Here is a 22,576-nt window from a genome sequence, read left to right as displayed (position 1 = left end):
GCCTCCTTGCTCTGTCTGGACTGGAAAAGTCTGAGGTGAACTCCTGAAGCTGGAGTTCCTCAGCATCACCTCGCCCCTGGCTTTTTCTGCTGCAAGTGTCAGAGGAGAGGTGTGGTAGCATCCACACCAGCAATTCCTCAGTGCAGAGCCCTCTGCACAGAGGCTTTACCCTGATCCCAAGTCCCAGTTCCAGGGGACCCTGGAGCATACCGACATTCTCTACCTGTCATTCCTACTGATTCCTCCCTCCTCAATGACGGCAGTCCTAAATCAACGGGACATCACATTCTCATTTGCAGAGTGCGTGATCTTGACCCCCAATGGTGGGGGGAGTCCCATGCCCGCCTAGAGAAGCCTCTTCTACCTCACGCTACAGCCTGTACCTGGTGCTGGGAAGCCTGGCTCTCGTGGTGGTGCTTACAGAGCCACAGATGAGAGGGGAAGGACTGTCCCTAAAGGAGAGGAAGGACAGGACAGACATCTTTCTGGCTCCCATAGTCAAATTAATGCCAAAAGCACCACAAAACTACAGAGCACTTAGAAGACATTCCTGGCATAACTATTTAGAGTCAAATTTGAAGCACACCACCCTATTCAGTGAGATAAGTAGATTATGGAAAACAAGTAAACAGGCAAGTATGTATAATGAAGAACGACAACTTAAGCTTAAAAACATACAGATTACTTATTTCCAATTTAAAAAACTGGACTGAATTAAAGAGAAAAAAATGAAAAGAGATTTCACTGGTAAATTACCAAATGTTAAGAAAAAACAACATTCTACACAGTATCTACTAGGACACACCAAAAGGAAAACACATCTAAGTGACTTTATAAGGCTAACATCACCCTGATACCAGATAAAGACAGTACAGGAAAATAACAGACCAACAACCATCATGTACACTCAAAAATCCCCAATAAAATACCAACAAACTGAACCCACCAATACACAAAATGAATAGCACATCATGATCAAGTGGGATATATCCCAGGAATGCAAGGCTGGATCATTATTTAAAAATCAGTGTCAGGGGGGATCCCTGGGTGGCGCAGTGGTTTGGCGCCTGCCTTTCGCCCAGGACGCGATCCTGGAGACCCGGGATCGAATCCCATGTCGGGCTCCCGGTGCGTGGAGCCTGCTTCTCCCTCTGCCTGTGTCTCTGCCTCTCTCTCTGTGTGACTATCATAAATAAATAAATAAATTAGTTAATTAAAAAAAAATCAGTGTCAGGGACGCCTGGGTGGCTCAGCAGTTGAGTGTCTGCCTTTGGCTCAGAGTGTGATCCTGAAGTCCTGGGATCGAGTCCCACATTAGGCTCCCTGCATGGAGCCTGCTTCTCTCTCTCTTTCTCTCTCTCTCTCTGCCTGTGTCTCTGCCTGTCTCTCAGGAATACATAAAATCTTAAAAAAAAAAAAAAAAAAAAAAGAGTGCCATAGCCAGGTGGCCAATAGACATGTGAAAAGATGCTCAACATCCCTCATCATCAGGGAAATACAAATCAAAACCAGAATCAGATATTACCTCACACCTGTCAGAAGGGCTAAAATCAATGTAAGAAAGAACAGGTGTTGGTGGGATGCAGAGAAAAGGGAACCCTCATGGGCAGTTAGTAGGAATGCAAACTGGTACAGTCACTGTGAAAAACAGTATGGAGGTTCCTCAGAAAGTTAAAACTAGAATTACTATATGATCCAGTAATTCCACTACTGGGTATTTACTTAAAGAAAATGAAAACACTAATTGAAAAAGATATATGCACCCCTATGTTTACTGCAGCATTATTTACAATAGTCAAATTATGGAAGCAGCCCAAGTGTCCATTGATAATGAATGGATAAAAAAGATGTGATACAAGATACAAGGTCAATATACAAATATCCATGTATCTCTATATATTAGCAATGAACAGCTGGAAACAAGTTTAAAAGAAGTCACTGCCATCACAATGGGACCAAACAACCTGAAAACTTTAGGTGTAAATGTGTGCAATTATTTATATGCTGAAAACCTCAAAACACTGATGAAGAAAACCAAAGATGACCCAAATAAATGGAAAGATACAATGGTTCACGAATTGAGTAGTCTCAGCACTAAAATGTTAATTCTCCCTAAGTTAATCTATAGGTTAAAATGACTCCAATCAACATTTGAAAGGGATTTTTTTTTTTTTCTTCTGGATAGAAACTGATAGACTGGGGTGCCTGGGTAGTTCGGCTGGGTGAGCCTTCAGCTCAGGTCAAGATCTCCGGGTCCTGGGATCAAGTCCCATATCGGGCTCCCTGCTCAGCAGGGTATCTGCTTCTCCCTCCCCTCTGCTGCTCCCTCTGCTTGTGCTCTCTCTTTGTTAAATAAATAAAATCTAAAAAGGAAAAAAAAAAAAAACTCATATACTGATTCAAAAATTTATATTTAAAGCAAATGAACTAGACAGAAAAGCCAGAACAATCTTGAAAAGACCAACAACAAAACGAAGTTGAGGCATTCACACCATCTGGTTTTAAGACTCAACAGTCACATAAATCAAGACAACATAGTGTTGGAAAATAGACAAGGAGACTGATGGAGATTCAGAAAAAGACCCATATGTATGTGTGTGTATATATATGGCCAGTTACGTTTTGAAAAAGTTACAAATGGATCCCTGGGTGGCGCAGCAGTTTGGCGCCTGCCTTTGGCCCAGGGCACGATCCTGGAGACCCGGGATCGAGTCCCACATCGGGCTCCCGGTGCATGGAGCCTGCTTCTCCCTCTGCCTGTGTCTCTGCCTCTCTCTCTCTCTCTCTCTGTGACTATCATAAATAAATAAATAAAAAAAAAAAAAAGAAAGAAAAAGAAAAAGTTACAAAGGACAATCTTTTCAAATAAATCGTATTGGGATAATCAGACACACTTACACAGAAATATTAACCTCAATCTGCAGCCTGCACACTCTATAAAAATTAACTCAGGGGCACCTGGGTGGCTGAGTCAGTTAAGCCTCAGGTCATGACCTCAAGGTTGTGAGATCCAGCCCCATGTTGGGCTCTATGCCTTAGGATTCTCTCTCCCTCTGTCTGCCCTTCTCCTCCCCTCCCCCAAAGAAAAAAAAATTGACAAATCAAAGCTAAGATCCATTCACCTAAAAATACTGTTGAGAATTTTGAAAAGGTAGGTAAAGGTAGGTAAAGGTTTGGAAGAAAATATTTAGACATCACATATTTGATAAAGGACTTACATCCACAATATATAAAGAACTTTTAAAACTAAAATAATGGGGTACTTGGGTGGCTCAGCCAGTTAAGTGTCTGCCTTTGACTCAGGTCATGATCTCAGGATCCTGGGATTGAGTCCCAAGTCAGGCTCCCCACTCAGCGGGGTGTCTGCTTCTCCCTCTCTCTCTGCCCCCACTCATGTTCTCTCTTTCTGAAATAAATAAAAATAACCTTTAAAAAAAAAAAACCCTCGAAAGTAGAAAAATAACCCTATTTTTAATAATGGGCAAAAAACTTTGGATATTTCACTGAAGACATATGGACAAAAAACACCATGTGAAAAAATACACAGCATTGTCAGTATTGGGGAAATACAAATTAAAAACATAATGAGATACCACCACACACTTATCTGAACAGCTAAATTTTTGAAGATTACCAAGTTCCTAGAGGTATGTGGAACAGCTGGGATCTTGTCATACACCACCAGGGGGAATGCACACTGGAGCAGCCTCTTTAGAAGAATGCACTTAGGATGTGACCCAGAAATCCCCCTCCTCCATTTTTATCCAATAAAATGAAACTTTGTTCACACAAAAACCTATATAAGAGGGCAGTCCGGGTGGCTCAGTGGTTTAGCACCGCCTTCAGTCCAGGGCGTGATCCTGGAGATCCGGGATCGAGTCCCATGCTGGGCTCCCTGCATGGAGCCTGCTTCTCCCTCTGTCTCTCTCTCTCTCTGTGCCTCTCATGAATAAATAAAATCTTCAAAAAAAAAACCCCCAAAAAAACAAAAAAACAACCTATATAAGAATGTTTATAGGGATCCCTGGGTGGCACAGCGGTTTAGCGTCTGCCTTTGGCCCAGGGCACGATCCTGGAGACCCGGGATCAAATCCCACGTCGGGCTCCCGGTGCATGGAGCCTGCTTCTCCCTCTGCCTGTGTCTCTGTCTCTGTCTCTCTCTGTGTGACTATCATAAATAATTAAAAATTTAAAAAAAAAGAAAAAAAAAAGGAGGGCAGCCCCAGCGGTGCAGCGGTTTAGCGCCGCCTGCAGCCCAGGGCGTGATCTGGAGACCCTGGATCAAGTCCCACGTCAGGCTCTCTGCATGGAGCCTGCTTCTCCCTCAGCCTGTGTCTCTGCCTCTCTCTCTCTCTCTCTGCATCTCTATGAATAAATAAAATCTTTAAAAAAAAAAAAAAAAAAAGAATGTTTATAGCAGCCTTGCTATTAAAAATAAAAAAATAAAAACCCAGATGTACTTTTAACCAGTGAACAACAAACCGTGGTTCTTCTGCACAATGGGGTGCCACTCAGCCACAGAAACAAAATACTGAAACATGGGATAATCTGGAAGAACTGCAGACCCATTCTGCTAAGGGGAAGAAGCCAGACCTAAAAGGCTACATCATCCACGATGTCATATTCTGGAAGAGGTGACAGTGCAGGGACAGGTCAGTGGTGCCAGGCAAGCAGGGGGAGTTCACCCAGGTGGTGATGGTGGGAACCTTGCTGTTGGGGGCCCAGCTCCATCCCTCTGCGAAACTCCAATGACTGCCCTCCAAAGAGTAGGTCTTACTGTGTGTGAATTTCATAAAGTACAGGGACACAGGACAGATGGGACAGAGGAGTGCATGCCGAGGTGGGTGTGCAGGATGATAAATGTTCTGCATCCTGACTGTGCTGGAGACACGACTGTATGCCTTTGCCAAAGCTCACAGGACACGGACTAACAACTGTGAGATCTCATTGTACATAAGTTATCCTTCAATTAAAGATAAACCTTGAAAAAATAAAGAAATAAATAAACCTTGAGAATTCTGAAGTCCACCAAAGCAGGGAAACAGCATGCTAAACTACCTCTCCACTACCAGCGGCAGTCACCTGAGCCTGGAGCATATTGTCACCGAAAGGCAGTTTGCGGGGAGGTAACTTGATGCACAGCAAAGTGCTCTCTCTGTAAGAGGTGACGCCTGCATGGTTGCCATCTAGTAATGCTATCCCATCGCTGACTCGGCCTGCCTTCCCAGAGAGGCATTTAGCAACAGAGCAAGCTCTCCCCTGCGGCTCCACCACAGCCCACTCCTTATGGGAGCCTGTCCCTGGACCCACCAGCCATGAGATCTGCAAGCATCTGCCATTTCATGCCCACTCTGCATGTGTCTTTTAGCAGCAACCCCAGATCATGCTACCTCAAGGCCTTTGCATCCTGTTCCTCCTGGGGTGCACGGGGTGCACCTGACCAGGCCCTCTGGGTCAACAGGGTCTCACTGGGGGCCCCATCTTCCTCACATGTCCTCCCCTCACTGGAGCGCAGGCTCCATGAGGATAGGGGTCTTTCCTGTCCCATCCACTTCTCATCCCAAATGACTCACACAGCAGCTGCACAGAATGGGTAGTGAGGGGTGGGGGAGTCCACAAGAATATACTCCCACCTCTGTGCACACCAGCATGCCAGCACCCAGGCACCTGGCCACCCTCCTGCCCTCCCAGCCCCTAGCACACCCTCGCTAGTGTGAGAATCCCTGCCTCGCACATGGGTGCTGCAGTCTCACCTTGCACACGTACTTGATAAACTCCAAAGCGGGGTTGTTGAGCAGCAAGTGAGAACCTGGAAGGGCAGGAAACATGCTGGAGAGCTCAGTGGAGCTCCGGGAGCCTGTGACTTTCTTCTGAATCTTCTGAGTGATGGTGAAGAAGTTCTGAGTCAGCTCGTTGGCCACGTAGTCTTGGGAGAAGGTGATCATTCCTAGGAGGGCAAGGACCATAGTTGAGCTCCCCACTGAGCCACAGCAGGACGTGGAGGGCAGGCCCTGAGGATCCCTGGGACACGGTGAGGGCATGCTCACCAGGAAGGGCACTGGAGGCCGGGGCATCCTGGGAGAGCTGGCTGGGCCCCCGCCATCTCAGGGGTGTGCCCCCTGGGGCACTGCGCCGCAGCTCCTCCTTCATGCTGTGGTACACGGCCACGATGTATGCTGTGGAGAGAGGGCAACCTTGAGGGGTCTGCCTGCGGCTGTTGGTGGACCACGCTCAGCTGGAGACGCGGGGGGGTCCTGGGGGGTTGGATGCCTGGCACCACCATCCACCTGTACGCTGGGCAGGGCCACAGAATGGCCCACAACAGAACCAAAGCTGGACTGCACACCCTCTCTGGACAACTCCAGCAGCCATATCCATTCCAAAGCACACAGAAATGTGCACAGCACAGAACGGCCATGGTCGCCATGTATCAGCCGGCCTCTCTGCCGTGCTTGTCCTTACCTGCTCGTGCAGCAATGGGCTGTTACAGAGGAAAATTCACACACTTCATGTGCATAGCCACTCCAGACACCTTGATGTATAAATACTGAACCATATTATTTTTTGAACGCTGAACCCTTAGCCCTACATCAGACTTAGGACTTTCTGACACAAGTTAGGCCTTAAAGACCTACCAGTGGGGATTGATTCAGGAAACTTCTAATCTTTTCTACTTATTTTTACTCCTATTTGTGCATAGACAAGTCTTAGGGCAGAACCATGAACCCTTTGGTGACTCGTCTGAGGGCAGCCACTCTCCCTGGGTTCTGGAAAAGGCTGAGGCCCTGGGCAGAAGACAGGGGTCTCCTCTCCACCTTGCAGGGAGGTGTGCAATCAGGGCATCTGGAACTCTAGTTGCCGGGGTTTATTTTCCAATTGTTTACCTTCTTGCTATGCAAACACACCAGAGCCATGTTATTCCCACCACATAACTCAGACACAGTGGCTAGTGTGGATGGCTCACCTGAAACAATCATGAGGAAGTAGCTCTGGCAGGAGGCTGCCTGTGGCAGGAACTGCACAATGTTCCAGTTGTTTTCCAGCATGTCCTCCACATCTGGCTCCTGTTTGCCTTCCTCCTCCTCTTCCTCCTCCTCCTCCTCCTCCTCTACTCTGCCCCCTTTTTGGGAGTCTTGCTGTAATACAGACACAAAGACCCAGCTGTGACTTTGCCGTAGCAGTATTACACAGCAGGAAGTGCACAAGTCATTTTACACCTGGGTCTACTGACCCCACCTGCCTACTGTGATGCTCATCTAGTCCACATCCCTGGGCCTGGGTACGATTTCCATAGGATGGCGCTGAGGATGAGGTCACATATGTAATGCACCCAATGTGTAGAAACACTCCAGATATGGTGATTGTGATGCTCATTTTGTTCTTCCAGAGAACTCACTTTAAAATTTTTCAACTTCCCTCCTCCCAGGTAGGGAAGAGTCACAAACAGGTGACCTGGGGTGTAGTTCTCTTGTCTGAACCCCAGGTCTTCTGAGATGGAGACAATTCTATCCATACAACCCTACTACACATACCTCCTGTGTTACCAAATTCCCTTCTCAAGGGGGCCTTTCACATCAACACATCAACTCTGGCATGAGCCCGTATCCTTAGAGCAGCAACCACCACTGCCTTTCTCTTGATCCAGCTACAATACTTACACTCTACTCCCACTGGGGTCCCCACAGGACCTCTTACTCAGCAAGGAGGGCGGCCATCCCCCAACCACTTAGTACGGAGGCCAGCCCGGTCTCCCACCCAGTCTCAGCACCAAGGGCAGCTTGACCTTGTGCACACCTCATGCCCTGGCTAAGCATGCTCCCCTCACCCCATACTTGCTCTCCTTCCCCATCTATCTGTAATAGACACATGGCTCCACACCCCTGGGTACCACCCAAACCCCCAGATGTCAACTATATCCATTCCACTGACCTGTTCCCTCCACCTTCAAAACCCACCTGAGTCTGTCTTGCTGACCCTACCCGCCCTACACCCTCCCTTGGGCCAATGCTAACTGGGCTGCTACTCGAGGCCTGACCTACGGTGTTGTCCACGATGTGGGGCCCTAGTAGAAGTCAGGCCCTGACATGTCCCCACTCACGATCTCTCCATCACTAAAAACCAAATCTCCAACTCAGCCTGTGTACCCAAGTGGCCTGGCCCTTGCCGCTCTGTGCTGCACTTGTGACCACAAGCCCAACCCTACCCCATTGACATGGCAATCTGACACCGGCTCCTGGCCCAGTTCTTCCAGCCTCGCTTGCCTGTCCTCTCCTTAGAGCCCTGCACAACCTTCCCATCTAAATCAGCCCCTGCCCCACAGCCTGCTCTCTGCCCTTACCCTGCTTTGTGTTTATTCTGAGCCCTCACCACTGCTGGTGCTCCACCCTCTACACCTGCTTACTCGCTAATCTTCCCTCACAGACTCCACAGGAGGAGCAGCATGCTCTTGAATATACTGCAGGATGTGGCCGAGAACCACGCCAGGCACTCAGCCCATAACCATCAGTGTGTGCAAAGATACAAATATGGACCTCAAAGTCATTTCAGATTCCAGCCTCAGCTCTCCAAGATGGTTATGTCTTACCTGTCCATAGTGGATACTAGATGGAACATTTCCTTTGATTCCACCATAGTTAGAGGGATCCATCCAGAGAAGAAATTCCCAGCACCGAGAGAAAGATATTGTCAAGGAATGGAAGATCTCTTTAGAATGGATGCTAAAAAGAATCAAAACAGAAACTGTTTAAATGAAATCAATAGTTTTCCTTTTTCTCCACTTTTCTTCTTTTATTCTCCACTTTTCTTCTTTTATTTTCATACCTATCTGCTTATCCTCCACTTATTTAAAAACAAACTTGGGACGCCTGGGTGGTTCAGTGGTTGAGTATCTGCCTTTGCCTCAGGGCATGATCCTGGGGTCCTGGGATTGAGTCCCGCATCACGCTCCCCACAGGGAACCTGCTTCTCCCTCTGCTTATGTCTCTGCCTCTCTCTCTCCTTGTGTCTCTCATGAATAAATAAAATCTTTAAAAAAAACACAAAACTTAGTGGATTCAGATTATATCTGTTCTCAAACTTTCTAGAGAACATGATAAACCCAACACTAAGGCGATTTCTGTACCAACCAGGAGGGAGTGGCAAGAACCGGTGCAAAGGGGACCAGAGAAGTGAGAGCTGTGTAAGACCATGAGACCTCCCCAGGCTGGCCCTAAGCATGCCACAGGGCATGGCACATGTGTGCAAGAAGACCACATGAAGCTAGAACAAGGACCGCAGAGTGCGTGATCCCACCACTGACAGCCTCGTAACTCATGAGGCACCCAAGCTGTGCTTGCAACAGGCTTGCTTCAACAGTGAGGAATAATGAGCTCTAGACTAAACCTGGATCTTGCCCGGCCTACAGATCTTCAAAAATGCCAGAAAGGGTCAATCTGCTTCCTAGTAACAAAGCTCTAGAATATTTACAGAAGAATAAAATGCAAAAGTATCCAACAGACAAGCATTCACATGGATTCACAATTGCTGGCATCTAATCTGGCATCACAAGGTCAGCAAAGGAGCAGAGAAAACCCAGAATCAAGAGAAAAATCTATCAACTGAATATAAATTAGAGCTGAAACAAGTGTTATACTGCACAAAACAGGACACTGTGAAGCTTATTAAACCTGAATTCTATGTAGTCACAGAGCTAGAACGAAGACAGAGCATGCCGAGTAGACTCTAGGAATACCTAAGACCCCCACCAGGCATCTAGATATGAAAACTCCAACAGATAAGATGAACAGCAGACTGAACCCTGAGGAGACGATAAGTGAGTTTAAAGATGCAATTAAGGAAATTACCCAAAAAGAAATACAGAGAGAAACAAAAAAAACTTTTAAATCAGATCTACCTATAATTCTATGCCAGCAAAAATATCTTTTAAAAAAGGTAAAATAAAGGTTCCTTTGGATATCTTTGGATATCCACTGGCAGAAAGTGTTCATGGCGAACAGATCCATACTATAAGCTCCTGACATGAAGTCCCGCAGCAGAAGTTAAATGGTATCAGAGGAGAACAAGAGAAGCAGCAGAAATCCAGAAATGTGAACACCTGCTGGTGATGTACTCCATGTAAGCAATGGCATCCTCGATCCGCCGCTTTTTCGTGCAGAGGATGATGCGGTTGAAGTTGGCATAGACGACAGATGACCCCAAGCGCTTGAACTCGGCGATGAGCCTGCAGACCAAGGTTAGAACCACTGATCAAAATGCCACAGAGAAACCACAAGACACCATAAAAAACAAGCTGATGATCCTGAGCTAAAAAGCTATTCTAAATATGCTTGAAATCCAGAAGTAACAATTAATGGAGATTTCTGCAGGGCAAAAACCCACCATAAGCAAAAGAAAAGATCATCAAAGACAGGAAAAAACATGCAATTTATATCACCCAAAAATGGCTAATTTTTATGTAGAAAGAACCGCTATAAATCAATGAGGAAAAAAACCAATAAAACTACAGAGAAATGAGCAAAGGATGTGAAAAGAAAATTCAAATTCTTTTATAATAAGGATTGAAAATTAAGAGTATGCCCAGATAGCATTTTATGGCAGGAGGCTGGTACCAGTGTCTGCCGTGTTGGTGGGCCTGGGGACACACATTCTTAATGACTGCTGTTAGTACAATCAGCTGTACAACTTCCATGGAGAACATGTGTCACTATAAATCAAATTAGTATTTTTCTATTTAGTTATGACATCTACCAAACCTGCATCAGTGGTACTTGCTGGAGATTACTCTCCAGATACCTTCACATGACTATTCTTGCTTGGTGATCTACAGCAACTGAAGTTCTGACAGCAGCCTGAGTGCCCGTTAGGATGACACATCCACACGTGCATCTCCAAGGTCTACTGTTAACTAGAGGTGTAGAACAGCAAACACAGGGCAGGATGACTTGTATCACAAGGGGGCAGAAAGACTGTACCACACAGCACACCTCTGAAGGATGCTGCAGCCTGTGACAGCAGCTAACCCTTCCCCAGGACCTTTACTGCCATGGGCCACCAGCTCAGAAGTGAGCTCCTGATCAGAGGTGTTGGCTGGCCATATCTCTGGTTTTGGGGACTGAGAGTTCAGCATGACCTGGGGCAAGCCACTGACAGCACTCACTGCAGAAAGAGCTTCTTCATCATGTTGTGGAGTGTGCGGTGCAGCACAGGGTCATAGAGCAGTGATGATGGGGACCGGAGCCAGCGGTAAAAGTGCATCACCTGGTTGTCAGCATAGACGTTGCGGTACTGTGTGATCTCCTTCACCCAGCCTACCACCATGCTCTTCAGGATCCTGGAAAAAAGGTGCACAGGGTGTCCCCTTTGTCACCAGCATCCCCCTACTCCGTCACCCTCTGTGTCCTCCCTCCTCACTGTGGAGACCTCATTGTTGGGCCCTCTCCTGCACCCTCAGGCCTCAACACCTACAGCATGCTTCTGGCCAGAACACAATGCTCAACGGATAGCTAAGCAGTAAATGGAGGAAAGAGCCTGGACCCCTGTGAGCTTCTGGCTCTGCCACCTGGAGCGGGGGGAAGCCCCAATAACTTAGTTCTTAATTTTCTAAAACAAGGGGAAAGGTAAAAGAGTTTCTAATGTTCCTTCTAGATCCCAAACTCAGCTGTTCTGCCTAGGAAGGGGACAGGATACAAAAAAACAAAGAGTCAAGGGGACATTCTCAAGGAGGAAGGTTCCTGGATACCTGAAGGTGCTGGAGCAGAGGGCTGTCTCATCGTAGCTGGCTGGGGTGCAGGCGGCCTGGTTGCCAGTGATCATGTCCTCCAGAGAGGCTTGCTGGATCACATCAAAGCTGATGCCCATGCTGTCAGCACCCTCCTTGTCATTGATATGGTGGGACTGCAGGATGGTGTTGACAGCCAGGTTTTGGATGTCCAGCTCCACACACACTGCATACAGAGAAACGAACTTGTCCAACAACCCTCTTGTATCTTCAGTCCAACTACAGCAAGCAGTATCTCAGAAAACATACTGCTAGGTACTCAGGGAAGCTAGGGGTGGCTGACAAAACCATCACTGAGCAGCCGATGGAGCCCTCCCTTGCTTATCTCATATCTGCAGAGGCTCCTGCACACTCATTTCCCACACCGGCACAGCCAAGCGCTGAGCATCCATGAGTAGGCATTCCCACCACCAATGAATGGCAATAAATGGCAGAAACACCAGCAGGTGTGGACCCCATGTGCCTTGAGCACCCACCTGTAGAGTAGCAGCCTGGACAATTGATCTCCACGCTGGCCTGGTCATCGAATTCCATGACAAGGCGATTGTCATCAGCCTCCTTGCCACCCAGGTCAGGGCGTGACGTAGGGGACAGCCAGAGCAGGTGGCTGTGGCGCTGGAGATGGCGGGCAAAGAAGAGGTCGGAGCCAAAGGTGGAGATGTCCTCAGGCAGATTACCAATGGGGATGTGGAAGTACCTGCACAGGGACATGGGGTCAGCCCCAGAAAGTCAACGAGCAAATGGCAAAGAAGTCAGAGCTCAGAAACACAGTGAAACTCCCTTCATTCCATTCACCTGCTCATCTCGAAGGCCTGTGACAGAGAGGTGTCCAGGTTGAGGTAGTGGCGGATCATGCGCCGGGCTCCAAGGCGCTGCCAGTCTAGGACTCCATAGCTGATCTTATCTGCCACGTGGACAGGCACTAGTGGGAATTCCTCTAGGACAGGAACCTCACCAGCCAGCCTCTTTAGATCCCAGTTGGACTGAACAGCGATGAGTGTGGGCCCACGGCGCTCCTCCTGGACATACCAGAAGAAAGCAGCTAGCAGGACCCAGGCTAGGGGAGGGGCTCGCCCACAGAAGCCTGACTGCACTCACTTTGTAGGCCAGCAGGAAGCGCTGGATGGCTCTGCAGATGGTTTTCATGTCAGTTTCCGCCCGAACTTCAAAAGTGTGTTTGGGAGGAGGCAGGAGCTCGGGGCCCACTTTCTCCATCAGAAGGCTGTGCTCGGCTGAGTAAAGAGCGCTGAGGCTGGGCATCTGGTTGCTTCGCACCTGGACCAACAGAGGCCACGTCAGCCCTCTCCCTGTGCAGCTGTGGGTGGCAGGGCCCCTCTATGGCTCTACTTCAGACACAATCTCCACAGGCACTGGTCGGTGAAGGCTAGATCTGCCCAAAGGTCTGCCCCTCCCCCAGCCTCTTGCCAGGAACTCACAGTGTCCAACACAAACACAGATGCTCTGCGCTGGGAGGGCACGAACAAGCCGAAGAGTGCTTTGTGGCCCTGTGCATGATGGTACAGGTAGAGGTGGCGGATGCTCCCTGTAGGAGAACATGGCCGTCACCCTGAGGAGTGTAGGAGGTTGGACCAGGCATGGGTAGCTGGCATGCATCATACCTGGTTCCAGGTAGCTGAACTGAGCCAGAGAGCGCATCTCCAGGTGCTCGAGAGCAAAGGTTTCTGCTTCCCAGCCTGAAAGGTGCCTCACCAGCTGTTTATTGACCACACAGACACAGCCCAGCTGCACTAGGGCGCGGAAGAGTAATGGAACCTGGAAGAGGGCAGATGGGGCAGGGTCACCGTGTCTTCAGTAGACACATAACTGGGCTACAAGGCTGTCCATGCCATATGGAGTCCCACTCCTCCATCTCATCAAGATGGATCCATCCCTGCTCAGTTGAGCTGGGAAGATTGTTACCTGAGTCTCATACACGCCCTCAATGTCTGGGGCTGATAACTCAGTATTGATTTCATTGATATGTTCCTGGTACATGTCCTCAGGCACGGAGTACTCATAGAGGTTGTAGACCATGTTGGAGCGAGGAAGGACTCGGCTGACCTGGTGACAACAGAGGGTTGACCTTGTCACAAGGCTAAGTGGTGATACCTGTTAAACTCACATGTGCATCACTTAAACAGTCCTAGGGCTTCTGGAGCCCACAAGCACACAGAGTGAACCACCTAGAGCCCATTTCTTCTAATGAACAAAACCGAAAGCTCTATTACTTTGAGAGGCAGCCTGAAGCTTCCCGAAAAGCAGAGGAACGCTCAGACTGCAAGGGAGTAGGTGTTCCCAGTTTATTTTCCTGCTGTCTGCTGGGTTTAACCTGAGAGGAACCTTTTTTGCCTGGTCAGAAGACTGCTCTAGAGGAGCCAAAGAGTACAGGGGGACCTTGGGGAGAGGAGAGGGCACTCAACAGGAAAATATCCCCCCAAAAGATGTTCCCCTCTGAAGTTGCAAAGCTGCGCTGCATCTAAGAAAAGCATAGGAATTCAGATCATATGTTCTCTGCTGCCCTTTCTGGGCCCACACTCTGCTGAATCCTTGGTCAGAACTAAATCTCACCTTCTCCAGAAAGCCTCTACAGTCTAGTTCCCAGTTATAAACTAGACATCAGCTTGTTAGTGCCCAACTGAGAAATGTGCGCCGACAGCCTCAGTAAATGAGCTTTGGGTGGAGCTCAAAGTTATGTGGATTCCACTTACATAAAACATCCACGACTGGATAATCCAGAGGCAAAACGTTGTGTGGTGGTTACCATGGGCTGGAAGGGGAGACTGCTAAGGGTCCTGGTTTCTTTTGAGGGTGATAAAAAGGTTCTATGGCAGACTGTGGCAGATGCCGCATGACAGACACACATTAAGAGCCACTGAATAGCACACTTTAAATGAGTCATGTGGCATTGAAGTGTATCCCAGGGAAGCTGTTAACATCAGAAAAGCCTATGGAGAAAGGCCTCCAGCCTCTCCAGACAGATATCCACCTCGTCCTTGCCCTGCTACATGGACATCGGACACAAGAGGATAATGCACCCAGGATGACATTGGCAACTCTGGTCACTGAGGGCTTCAAAGACACCATTTCAATTCTTATTGCAGCCCAAGAAGGTTCTCAGGAGACAGAGGCTCCTTGCTCAGGGTCACCTGGCTCAGTAGGCTCTATATCCACAAAGCCCCATTCTCCATGAGGCCCCCTCCATTGGTGTGGAGAGCACCTCAGAGGCTGAGCAGGCAGCTGACCACAGTGACCAGCAATACCTGCTACTCCATACCTTGCGATAGGAAGGCCCCTCCTCAGCTTTAGCCACCTGCTGGTTGACATAGAATACTCGGGGGATGTTCAGCCTGATGCAGTACAAGTCACTGCTGATGACAGCCCACAGCCTGAATAAACCAGCCTGGCTGGTTTCACTGATCTGAAAGGGAGAGAGCACACAGCAGGTGTGTCATCTGGTCACAGGAAATGCTGGCCTCCGAGGTGCTCCCCGGCACCAGCCCCAATCACCGGGGCACCAAAGCAGAGGCCTGCCCTTTCCCTGCCAGACCACAGGAGGGTCCCCAGGATCATGAGCTTGCCAGACACCCTTTCCCCACTGGCTGTGTTGCTGCCCTTGGAGGCATCCCACTTGTCAATGGATAGCGGTCCACACCTGCACAATCTGCCATGGAAGGTCCAAGATGCTGCGGGCGGTCCTTCGCAGGAAGCCCCCCAACCCAGTGGCAGGCCTTTCTCGCATGGCCCCAGGCAGAGGTTCGCCCTCTGCCACCTCCACACACCGCCTCTTCTTGCAAGCCAGGCGCTGCCGGGCCTGCAGCTGCCACTTCTTCTTATGGAACCGGAGCCAAACCAGCCACTCTTCCTAGGACAGATGGCAGAACAGGTCAGGAAGAGGACACAATGAAGACAGCGAATCAGAAACAGCCTTTTTCAGCAATCACATGACCTAGCTTCCAAGCCTGGCCTGGCTGTCTCTTATAAGGACTAAACCTCTCTTACTGGCCACCTCAGAGGTCAAGACCCATCCTGGGGCTCCCAAGCTACGTAAGACTCCATAGGAGACAGTCTGCCACAGCTCAGGCCTTGCTGGTGTCCCTGCTGCCTCCTTCCACTGGCCCCTCCAGGCTCCAAGGCTTATCACCTGGGTGGTTCCAAGGGCTGGAGGCTGCCCCAAGATTTCCTGCCAGGGCACCGTCAGCTCCAGGTCGTGTGACTCCTCCTGGCTCTCCCAGAGGACACGCTTCCTCTTAGTGGCAATAGGAACAGCCAAGTGCAATGGCTTCATGAGGCCAAAATCCTCCATGTCAGGAGCACTCAGGCTTTGGGTGCCTTCTGGAACCTGGGCCATGCCCACCTGCAAAGACCCAAAGGAGACTTAAAATGCCACCACCCCTCAAATAATTCCACCTCTAGAAATAAACCATATGGGTATCAACTGAATGGGATAAAATAATTGTACACAAAGATGGGTAGTCATTGACCGATCTATTTCTAATTTCTAATAGTGAAGAGGTTAAACAAAATGTCACTCAAACACCACAACTATGAAGCACACATTTACATTTTTCCATGTTTCCTCCAAGACTCTCTCCTTCTTGTAAGAAACGATTGCAAAGGATGGGTACCTTCTTTCTGCATCCCAGCCCCCAGCACAGCATCTGTCACTTCCCATGTGTTCTGTTCTTCTACTTCAAGCCTACTAACCTGCTCCCCTCCCTTGGGCTGGGGTGTTCTAGAGTCCCATAGCACGCAGCCCCACTGCAACCTGTGCTCTTCCCACTCAATGACGCGTTTTTGAGATAGATCCCTACAGATAATATAGATACGGTCCATTCCAAAGAGCTAAGGAGCCTCTTCCTCTTTTCTTATTCTCTGAAATAATCTGTTTAAGAACTTTGGTAAAAATTCCTATGGGTAGCCCAGGTGGCTCAGCAGTTTAGCATCACCTTCAGCCCAGGGCCTGATCCTGAAGACCCAGGATCGAGTCCCATGTCGAGCTCCCTGCATGGAGCTTGCTTCTCCCTCTGCATCTCTCTCTCTCTCTCTCTCTCTCTCTCTCTCTGTATCTCTCATGAATAAATTAAATCTTTAAAAAAAAATTCCTATGAAAAACCATTTGGTTTGTTTCCTTTCACTTGTGATTCAATGTTTTAATGGCTTAAGTTCTAGTCAGGTTTTCAGGTCAGTTTGAATAATTCAGTCCTTTCCATCTAAGCTTTCACCCACATGGTTAGTGGGGAAAGGTAATTCCTAACGTTGTTTTAGGGTTTACTGTGTCTACAATTGTGTCTGTTTTCATTAAAATAAAACTCAAAAGATTCATCTACCTTGACAAAGATTTGTCCATTTTCTAAGCCTTTTCGAAGATTGTTTGGATTTTTTGTTTTGTTTTGTTTTGTTTTTTTTATGATAGTCACAGAGAGAGAGAGAGGGGCAGAGACACAGGCAGAGGGAGAAGCAGGCTCCATGCACTGGGAGCCCGACGTGGGATTCGATCCCGGGTCTACCAGGATAGCGCCCTGGGCCAAAGGCAGGCGCCAAACCGCTGCGCCACCCAGGGATCCCGATTGTTTGGGTTTTACTGTTATTTTCCTCATTCCTGTTCTTGCTTTCGTACCTTCTGTCTTTCTACCTCCACAGCTCACTCTGCTGCTCTCTGACTCATTGGAAGCTGAATTTCCTACTTGCTTTCTTAATATCTACCTGTGCAGATACAATGTACACATAGGTGCTCTTCAGCTGCATACCACAAATTTTGATAGGATTAGTTCTTTTTTTTTTTTTTTTTTTAAGATTTTATTTATTTATTCATAGAGATGCAGAGAGAGCGAGAGGCAGAGTCACAGGCAGAGGGAGAAGCAGGCTCCATGCAGCGAGCCCAACGTGGGACTCGATCCAGGGTCTCCAGGATCACGCCCTGGGCTGCAGGCGGTGCTAAACCGCTGCGCCACCGGGGCTGCCCGGATTAGTACTTTCATTAAGTGTTTCTAGTTCCCATTATGATTCCTTTGATCCATGAGTTATTTACAATATTTTTTAAAATTTCCAAACAAATTGGTCTGCATACGAACTATTTAGAATCTGTTGCAATCTACTTTCTGTTATTATTATACAGATGTCATTTTTGGTATGCACATGGTCATTGTACATAGTTCTTTCTTTTTTTTTTTTTTAATTTTATTAACTTATTTGAGAGAGAGAGAGAGAGAGAGAGAGAGAACACAAGAAAGGGGGAGAGAGAGCATGAGCAGGGGGAGCAGCAGAGGGAGAGGGAGAAGAATCCCTGCTGAGCAGGGAGCCCAATGTGGGGCTCGACCTCAGGACCCTGAGATCGTGATCTGAGCCAAAGGCAGACACTTCACTGACTGAGCTATGCAGGCGCCCCTAATGCACGTTCTTGACAAGAATGTGTGTATTTCCTGATCACTGAGTGCAAGCCAGTATTTATTCACTGAATCTGTGAATCTGGTTAGTTACTAAACATAGTTGGTCAACTATGTCACTCCAACCTTATGTATTCGTGTTTTGGTTTGCTAGATCTTTCATTTGAAAGGGATTTGTTAAAATCTCCCAAATTTGACTGGATGTCAAATATTTCTTCTAATCAGGTAAATATTTACATTATGTAATTCAAAATTAAATTGGGTTTAATTTAAGAATTACAGTTTCTGGTAAACTGTGGACTTTCAGTACTATTTAATAATCATCCTAACCCTACGAATACCTTTTGGCTTAAGGATCATTTTGCTGGCATTAATACAGCCACACTACCTTTGTTTAGGCTAGTATTGACTGATAGTGTACTTTCCACCCTTTTCATCTTTCTCCCCTCGCCTCCTAGGGATAGCTCTTATAATTAAAATAAAATTAGGTTTCAAAATTCCCACCTGAGAATCTGTTTTGCAGGTAAGTTTGTATACTGCTCTGGTTTATTTTTTTATTTTTTTTAAAGATTTATTTTTATTTATTTATGATAGTCACAGAGAGAGAGAGAGGCAGAGACACAGACAGAGGGAGAAGCAGGCTCCATGCACCGGGAGCCGGACGTGGGACTCGATCCCAGGTCTCCAGGATCGTGCCCTGGGCCAAAGGCAGGCGCCAAACCGCTGTGCCACCCAGGGATCCCTACTGCTCTGGTTTAAAGTTCACTTTTCTAGGGAAAAAAAAGTCAGTAATAAAAAAAATAATAATAAAGTTCACTTTTCATTTTCAGCACCTGAGAATTTTCTTTTGGCTTTTCTAATTTTAGCTAAGCCCTTCAGTATTTCCTAGGGTTTCTACAGGGTTTTATTTTGTAATTTAGAAAACTGAAGTCTTGGGGATCCCTGGGTGGCTCAGCAGTTTAGTGCCTGCCTTTGGCCCAGGGCGCGATCCTGGAGTCCCGGGATCGAGTCCCGCATCGGGCTCCTGGCATGGAGCCTGCTTCTCCCTCCTCCTGTGTCTCTGCCTCTCTCTCTCTCTCTCTCTCTCTCTCTCTCTGTCTATCATAAATAAATAAAATAAATAAATCTTTAAAAAAAAGAAGAAAAAAAGAAAACCGAAGTCTCTGGCACAGTAATTCACAGAGTCCCTGAGACCAATTACCACCCTATTCACAGAGAAGAAAACAGTCCTTCTCCCTAACAGAAGATCCAGTATGTCCTACCCCAGAAGATCCCCAGAGGGAAATAGAGTCGACTGTCAGGCACACATTTCTACAAAGAAAAGAAACACTCTAGACACTTGAATGGAAGCATTCAAACAGCAGCAGCAGGAGGCCGCACAGGGGTCATAATGGCAGCTCTGCTGTCCCAGGCCCACTACCTGTCTCCTGCCCTCGAGGACAAAGAGCTCGCTGATCTTCTTCTGCTTGCAGACATCATTCTTCTCCAAAAGTTTCTTGTGCAGCCAGTCAGGGTGCTTGACACGTGGTACTGGGTTCTTTACCTGCACAAAAGGGACACTGATCATTTGTCTGCATGGCTTTTGAGCCGCACAAGACGCCGTCCACACTGGCAAGGCCTCACCTGCTGCAAAGCTGCAGGGATCGTGATGATCTTCTGTATGGCACTCCCTAGCCGCTCGATGTAGTACTCCCAATCCAGAATCTGGGGGTCCAGGAGAGAGACAACAACAGCGTATAGGAGAAGAGGCAGCAGCAGCAGCAGCAGCAGCAGCAGCAGCAGCAGCAACAGCAGCGCTTTGCTCCACTCTAGGCCAAGTGCTGCTCTGAATGTTTCCTGTGTTGTACTTATTAACCCACCTTGAAATTGTGGGATGAAACGTACTTACTTTATATAGAGAGGAAACTGAGGCAGAGCACCTAGATGACTCCCAGGATCCCAGACTTAGCAGATGGCTGAAGAAGCACAAGAACCCTGCACCAGAATCCAAGCCATCCCCAGTGCTGGGTTGCCTTAAAGCAGAACTACCTCCTCACCCGTTGTGTATGAGAAATGAGGATGTCAAGAGTGAAGACTCCAGACAAAATGCTGACCCAAATCAGGGATACTCTGCTGTTGACTCTTCCTCCTAAACTTCTCAGAGTAACAAAGCCAGCACTCACCGTGCGAATATCAAAGTCTTGGAGGGAAGAACTCTTAAGCCATTTCCGGAGAAAGTGCTTCCTCACCATGGGCTCTGCCTGGAAAATGGCAAGCGGGATGGCCCTGGGTGAAGAGAGGCACGAAAGTCAGGAACACAGGAATCTCCCCGATTCCGGTCACAGCACTCACCAGCATACGTGTAATTCACATGGAAGTAAGGGATCATAACCTAGTTTGTAACCCGTGCTTTTACTTAATTACATCACTTTGTATAAAGTACAGCTAACATCTAATATTTATCATATTAATAATTACATAATGCTCCACTGTATTAAAGTATCATGGATTAATTAATGCAGAATCCCAACTCGTGGCCATTTGGTCTGTGTTGTTTGGCCACTGTTAGAGCTATTGACAAATGTCCTTACGTAACTCGCATATTCATGTGTGTACATACAATCAGACATTTCTTTTTTTCTTCTTATTATTTATTTATTCATGAGAGACAAAGAGAGAGAGGCAGAGACATAGGCAGAGGGAGAAGCAGGCTCCCTACAGGGAACCCAATGCGGGACTCTATCCCAGGACCCTGGGATGAGGACCTGAGCCAAAGGCAGATGCTCAACCACTGAGCCACCCAGGCGTCCCTTCAGCTCAGGTCTTGATATCAGGGTTGTGCGTTCAAGCCCCAATCGGGCTCCACTCTGGGCATGAAGCTTATTACTTTATTTCTTTTATTTTTTAAAGATTTTATTTATTTATTCATGAGAGACACACAGAGAGAGACAGAGACATAGGCAGAGGGAGAAGCAGGCTCGTTGCAGGGAACCTGATACAGGACCCCAGGATCACAACCTGAGCTGAAGGCACTCAATCACTGAGCCTCCCAGGTGCCCCACAATTAGACATTTCTAAAACGTTACTCAGTAAGATACAGGCAGAGTCCACGTGCTTCTGGAAAGAATAAGCCAGCTTTCCTGTCACTAGGAAAGCAACAGAGCAACTGTCAATACCCCTTCCTTTCAATGGAGGAAATATTTGTTACTGTGAATATTTTAAACAAAGAAACTTAAAACACAACAAACACCTGTGCACACATCACCTAGTCCTATCAACCTTCATGGCCTGCCATTTTTACTTCACATATGAGAAAATAAATATAAGGATGAAGTTCTGTGCAGCTCTCCAGACCGACCTCATATATAGAGACAAATGTGATCCCCATTTTAGTGTTTACCAATCCCATGAATACTTCTATATTACTCCTGTCCATATGTTCCTGAAACAAGAACTTCATGTTTGTAAATTTTATACAAATGTTATTGGTACAATGTAATTCATGTGCCACCTGGCAGCACACCATGTAGCTGTGATTCAATCATTCCAACGCCTTCATAGCATTTCACTGCATTAAAAAAAAAACACACTTGTCCATTTTCTGGTTGAGGGATACTATGGCATTCCCAACATTTACTCTTCAACACAATGTAAACACACAGGGGCAATTATTCAGGGCACATCCCCAGGCATGCTCGATTGTGAGGGGAATCAGGCATCATCTACCTCACTACGCACTGCTGGCTTCGCTCTGAAGTAACTGTCACCCACACTCCTGTCCACATGCGTGACAACTGCTACCACCACACTCCTCCTTTCCAACCAATAGATGCTTCCAAAATCTGCACTTCCTGATTACTCTGAGTTTAAAGATCTTTCCGTGTACTGACCATCATATTCGTCACTTGTGAGTTGCCTGCTCATATCTGTTGCCTGCTTTTTATGATGTCTTTTTCTTTTTCTTTTTTTTTTTAATTTTTATTTATTTATGATAGTCACAGAGAGAGAGAGAGAGAGAGAGAGAGAGAGAGAGGCAGAGACACAGGCAGAGGGAGAAGCAGGCTCCATGCACCGGGAGCCCGACGTAGGATTCGATCCCAGGTCTCCAAGATCGCGCCCCGGGCCAAAGGCAGGCGCCAAACCGCTGCGCCACCCAGGGATCCCATGATGTCTTTTTTTTATTGACATATAGGACTTCTTTATTTTACTCTGTATAAAACCTTATTTAGACTTATACCAAATTCCTTCTCTTTTTGTTAGAACTCTGAGGATTTCTTTTTAAAGAAATATTTGCTGTTTATTTCATTCATTTGCTTTTCTCCCCCAACCTTCCTAGCATAGGCAAGAACAGTGATTATCAATGTTTGTAGCTTTATCAGTTGTCTACTGTTATATTACAAACCATTCCAAACTCAATGAATTGAAACAATAACCTTTT

The 22,576-nt window shown here is 47.3% G+C and overlaps 1 protein-coding gene across 2 annotated transcripts in view; it reads right to left on the bottom strand.

The window, feature by feature from the left end:
• The window catches only part of POLE (DNA polymerase epsilon, catalytic subunit), a 50,752-nt gene that overhangs the window by 1,930 nt on the left and 26,246 nt on the right, over positions 1 to 22,576 (bottom strand). Inside the window, exons 27-45 of one of the 2 annotated variants that reach the window (XR_011994607.1) lie at positions 20,322 to 20,424; positions 19,783 to 19,863; positions 19,580 to 19,702; positions 15,918 to 16,130; positions 15,429 to 15,638; positions 15,051 to 15,194; positions 13,697 to 13,837; positions 13,396 to 13,549; positions 13,213 to 13,319; positions 12,875 to 13,051; positions 12,572 to 12,795; positions 12,253 to 12,473; positions 11,738 to 11,942; positions 11,156 to 11,329; positions 10,094 to 10,219; positions 8,585 to 8,717; positions 6,965 to 7,136; positions 6,048 to 6,176; positions 5,767 to 5,947 (exon numbers count right to left, since the gene is read on the bottom strand). Coding sequence is in view for 1 of the 2 variants with exons in the window: in XM_072722519.1 (XP_072578620.1) it covers positions 5,754 to 5,947; positions 6,048 to 6,176; positions 6,965 to 7,136; positions 8,585 to 8,717; positions 10,094 to 10,219; positions 11,156 to 11,329; positions 11,738 to 11,942; positions 12,253 to 12,473; positions 12,572 to 12,795; positions 12,875 to 13,051; positions 13,213 to 13,319; positions 13,396 to 13,549; positions 13,697 to 13,837; positions 15,051 to 15,194; positions 15,429 to 15,638; positions 15,918 to 16,130; positions 19,580 to 19,702; positions 19,783 to 19,863; positions 20,322 to 20,424 (3,031 nt within the window). In the remaining variant the exon portion in view is untranslated. Of the gene's footprint in view, positions 1 to 5,753; positions 5,948 to 6,047; positions 6,177 to 6,964; positions 7,137 to 8,584; positions 8,718 to 10,093; positions 10,220 to 11,155; positions 11,330 to 11,737; positions 11,943 to 12,252; positions 12,474 to 12,571; positions 12,796 to 12,874; positions 13,052 to 13,212; positions 13,320 to 13,395; positions 13,550 to 13,696; positions 13,838 to 15,050; positions 15,195 to 15,428; positions 15,639 to 15,917; positions 16,131 to 19,579; positions 19,703 to 19,782; positions 19,864 to 20,321; positions 20,425 to 22,576 lie in introns of both variants that reach the window. The other variant, XM_072722519.1, reaches the window with a different exon arrangement.

The sequence above is a fragment of the Vulpes vulpes genome, chromosome 10 (genome assembly GCF_048418805.1).
Source record: "Vulpes vulpes isolate BD-2025 chromosome 10, VulVul3, whole genome shotgun sequence".
Classification (NCBI taxonomy): Eukaryota; Metazoa; Chordata; class Mammalia; order Carnivora; family Canidae; genus Vulpes; species Vulpes vulpes.
Note: the sequence above shows the minus strand (reverse complement) of the source record. Positions and strands in the feature narration are given on the sequence as shown.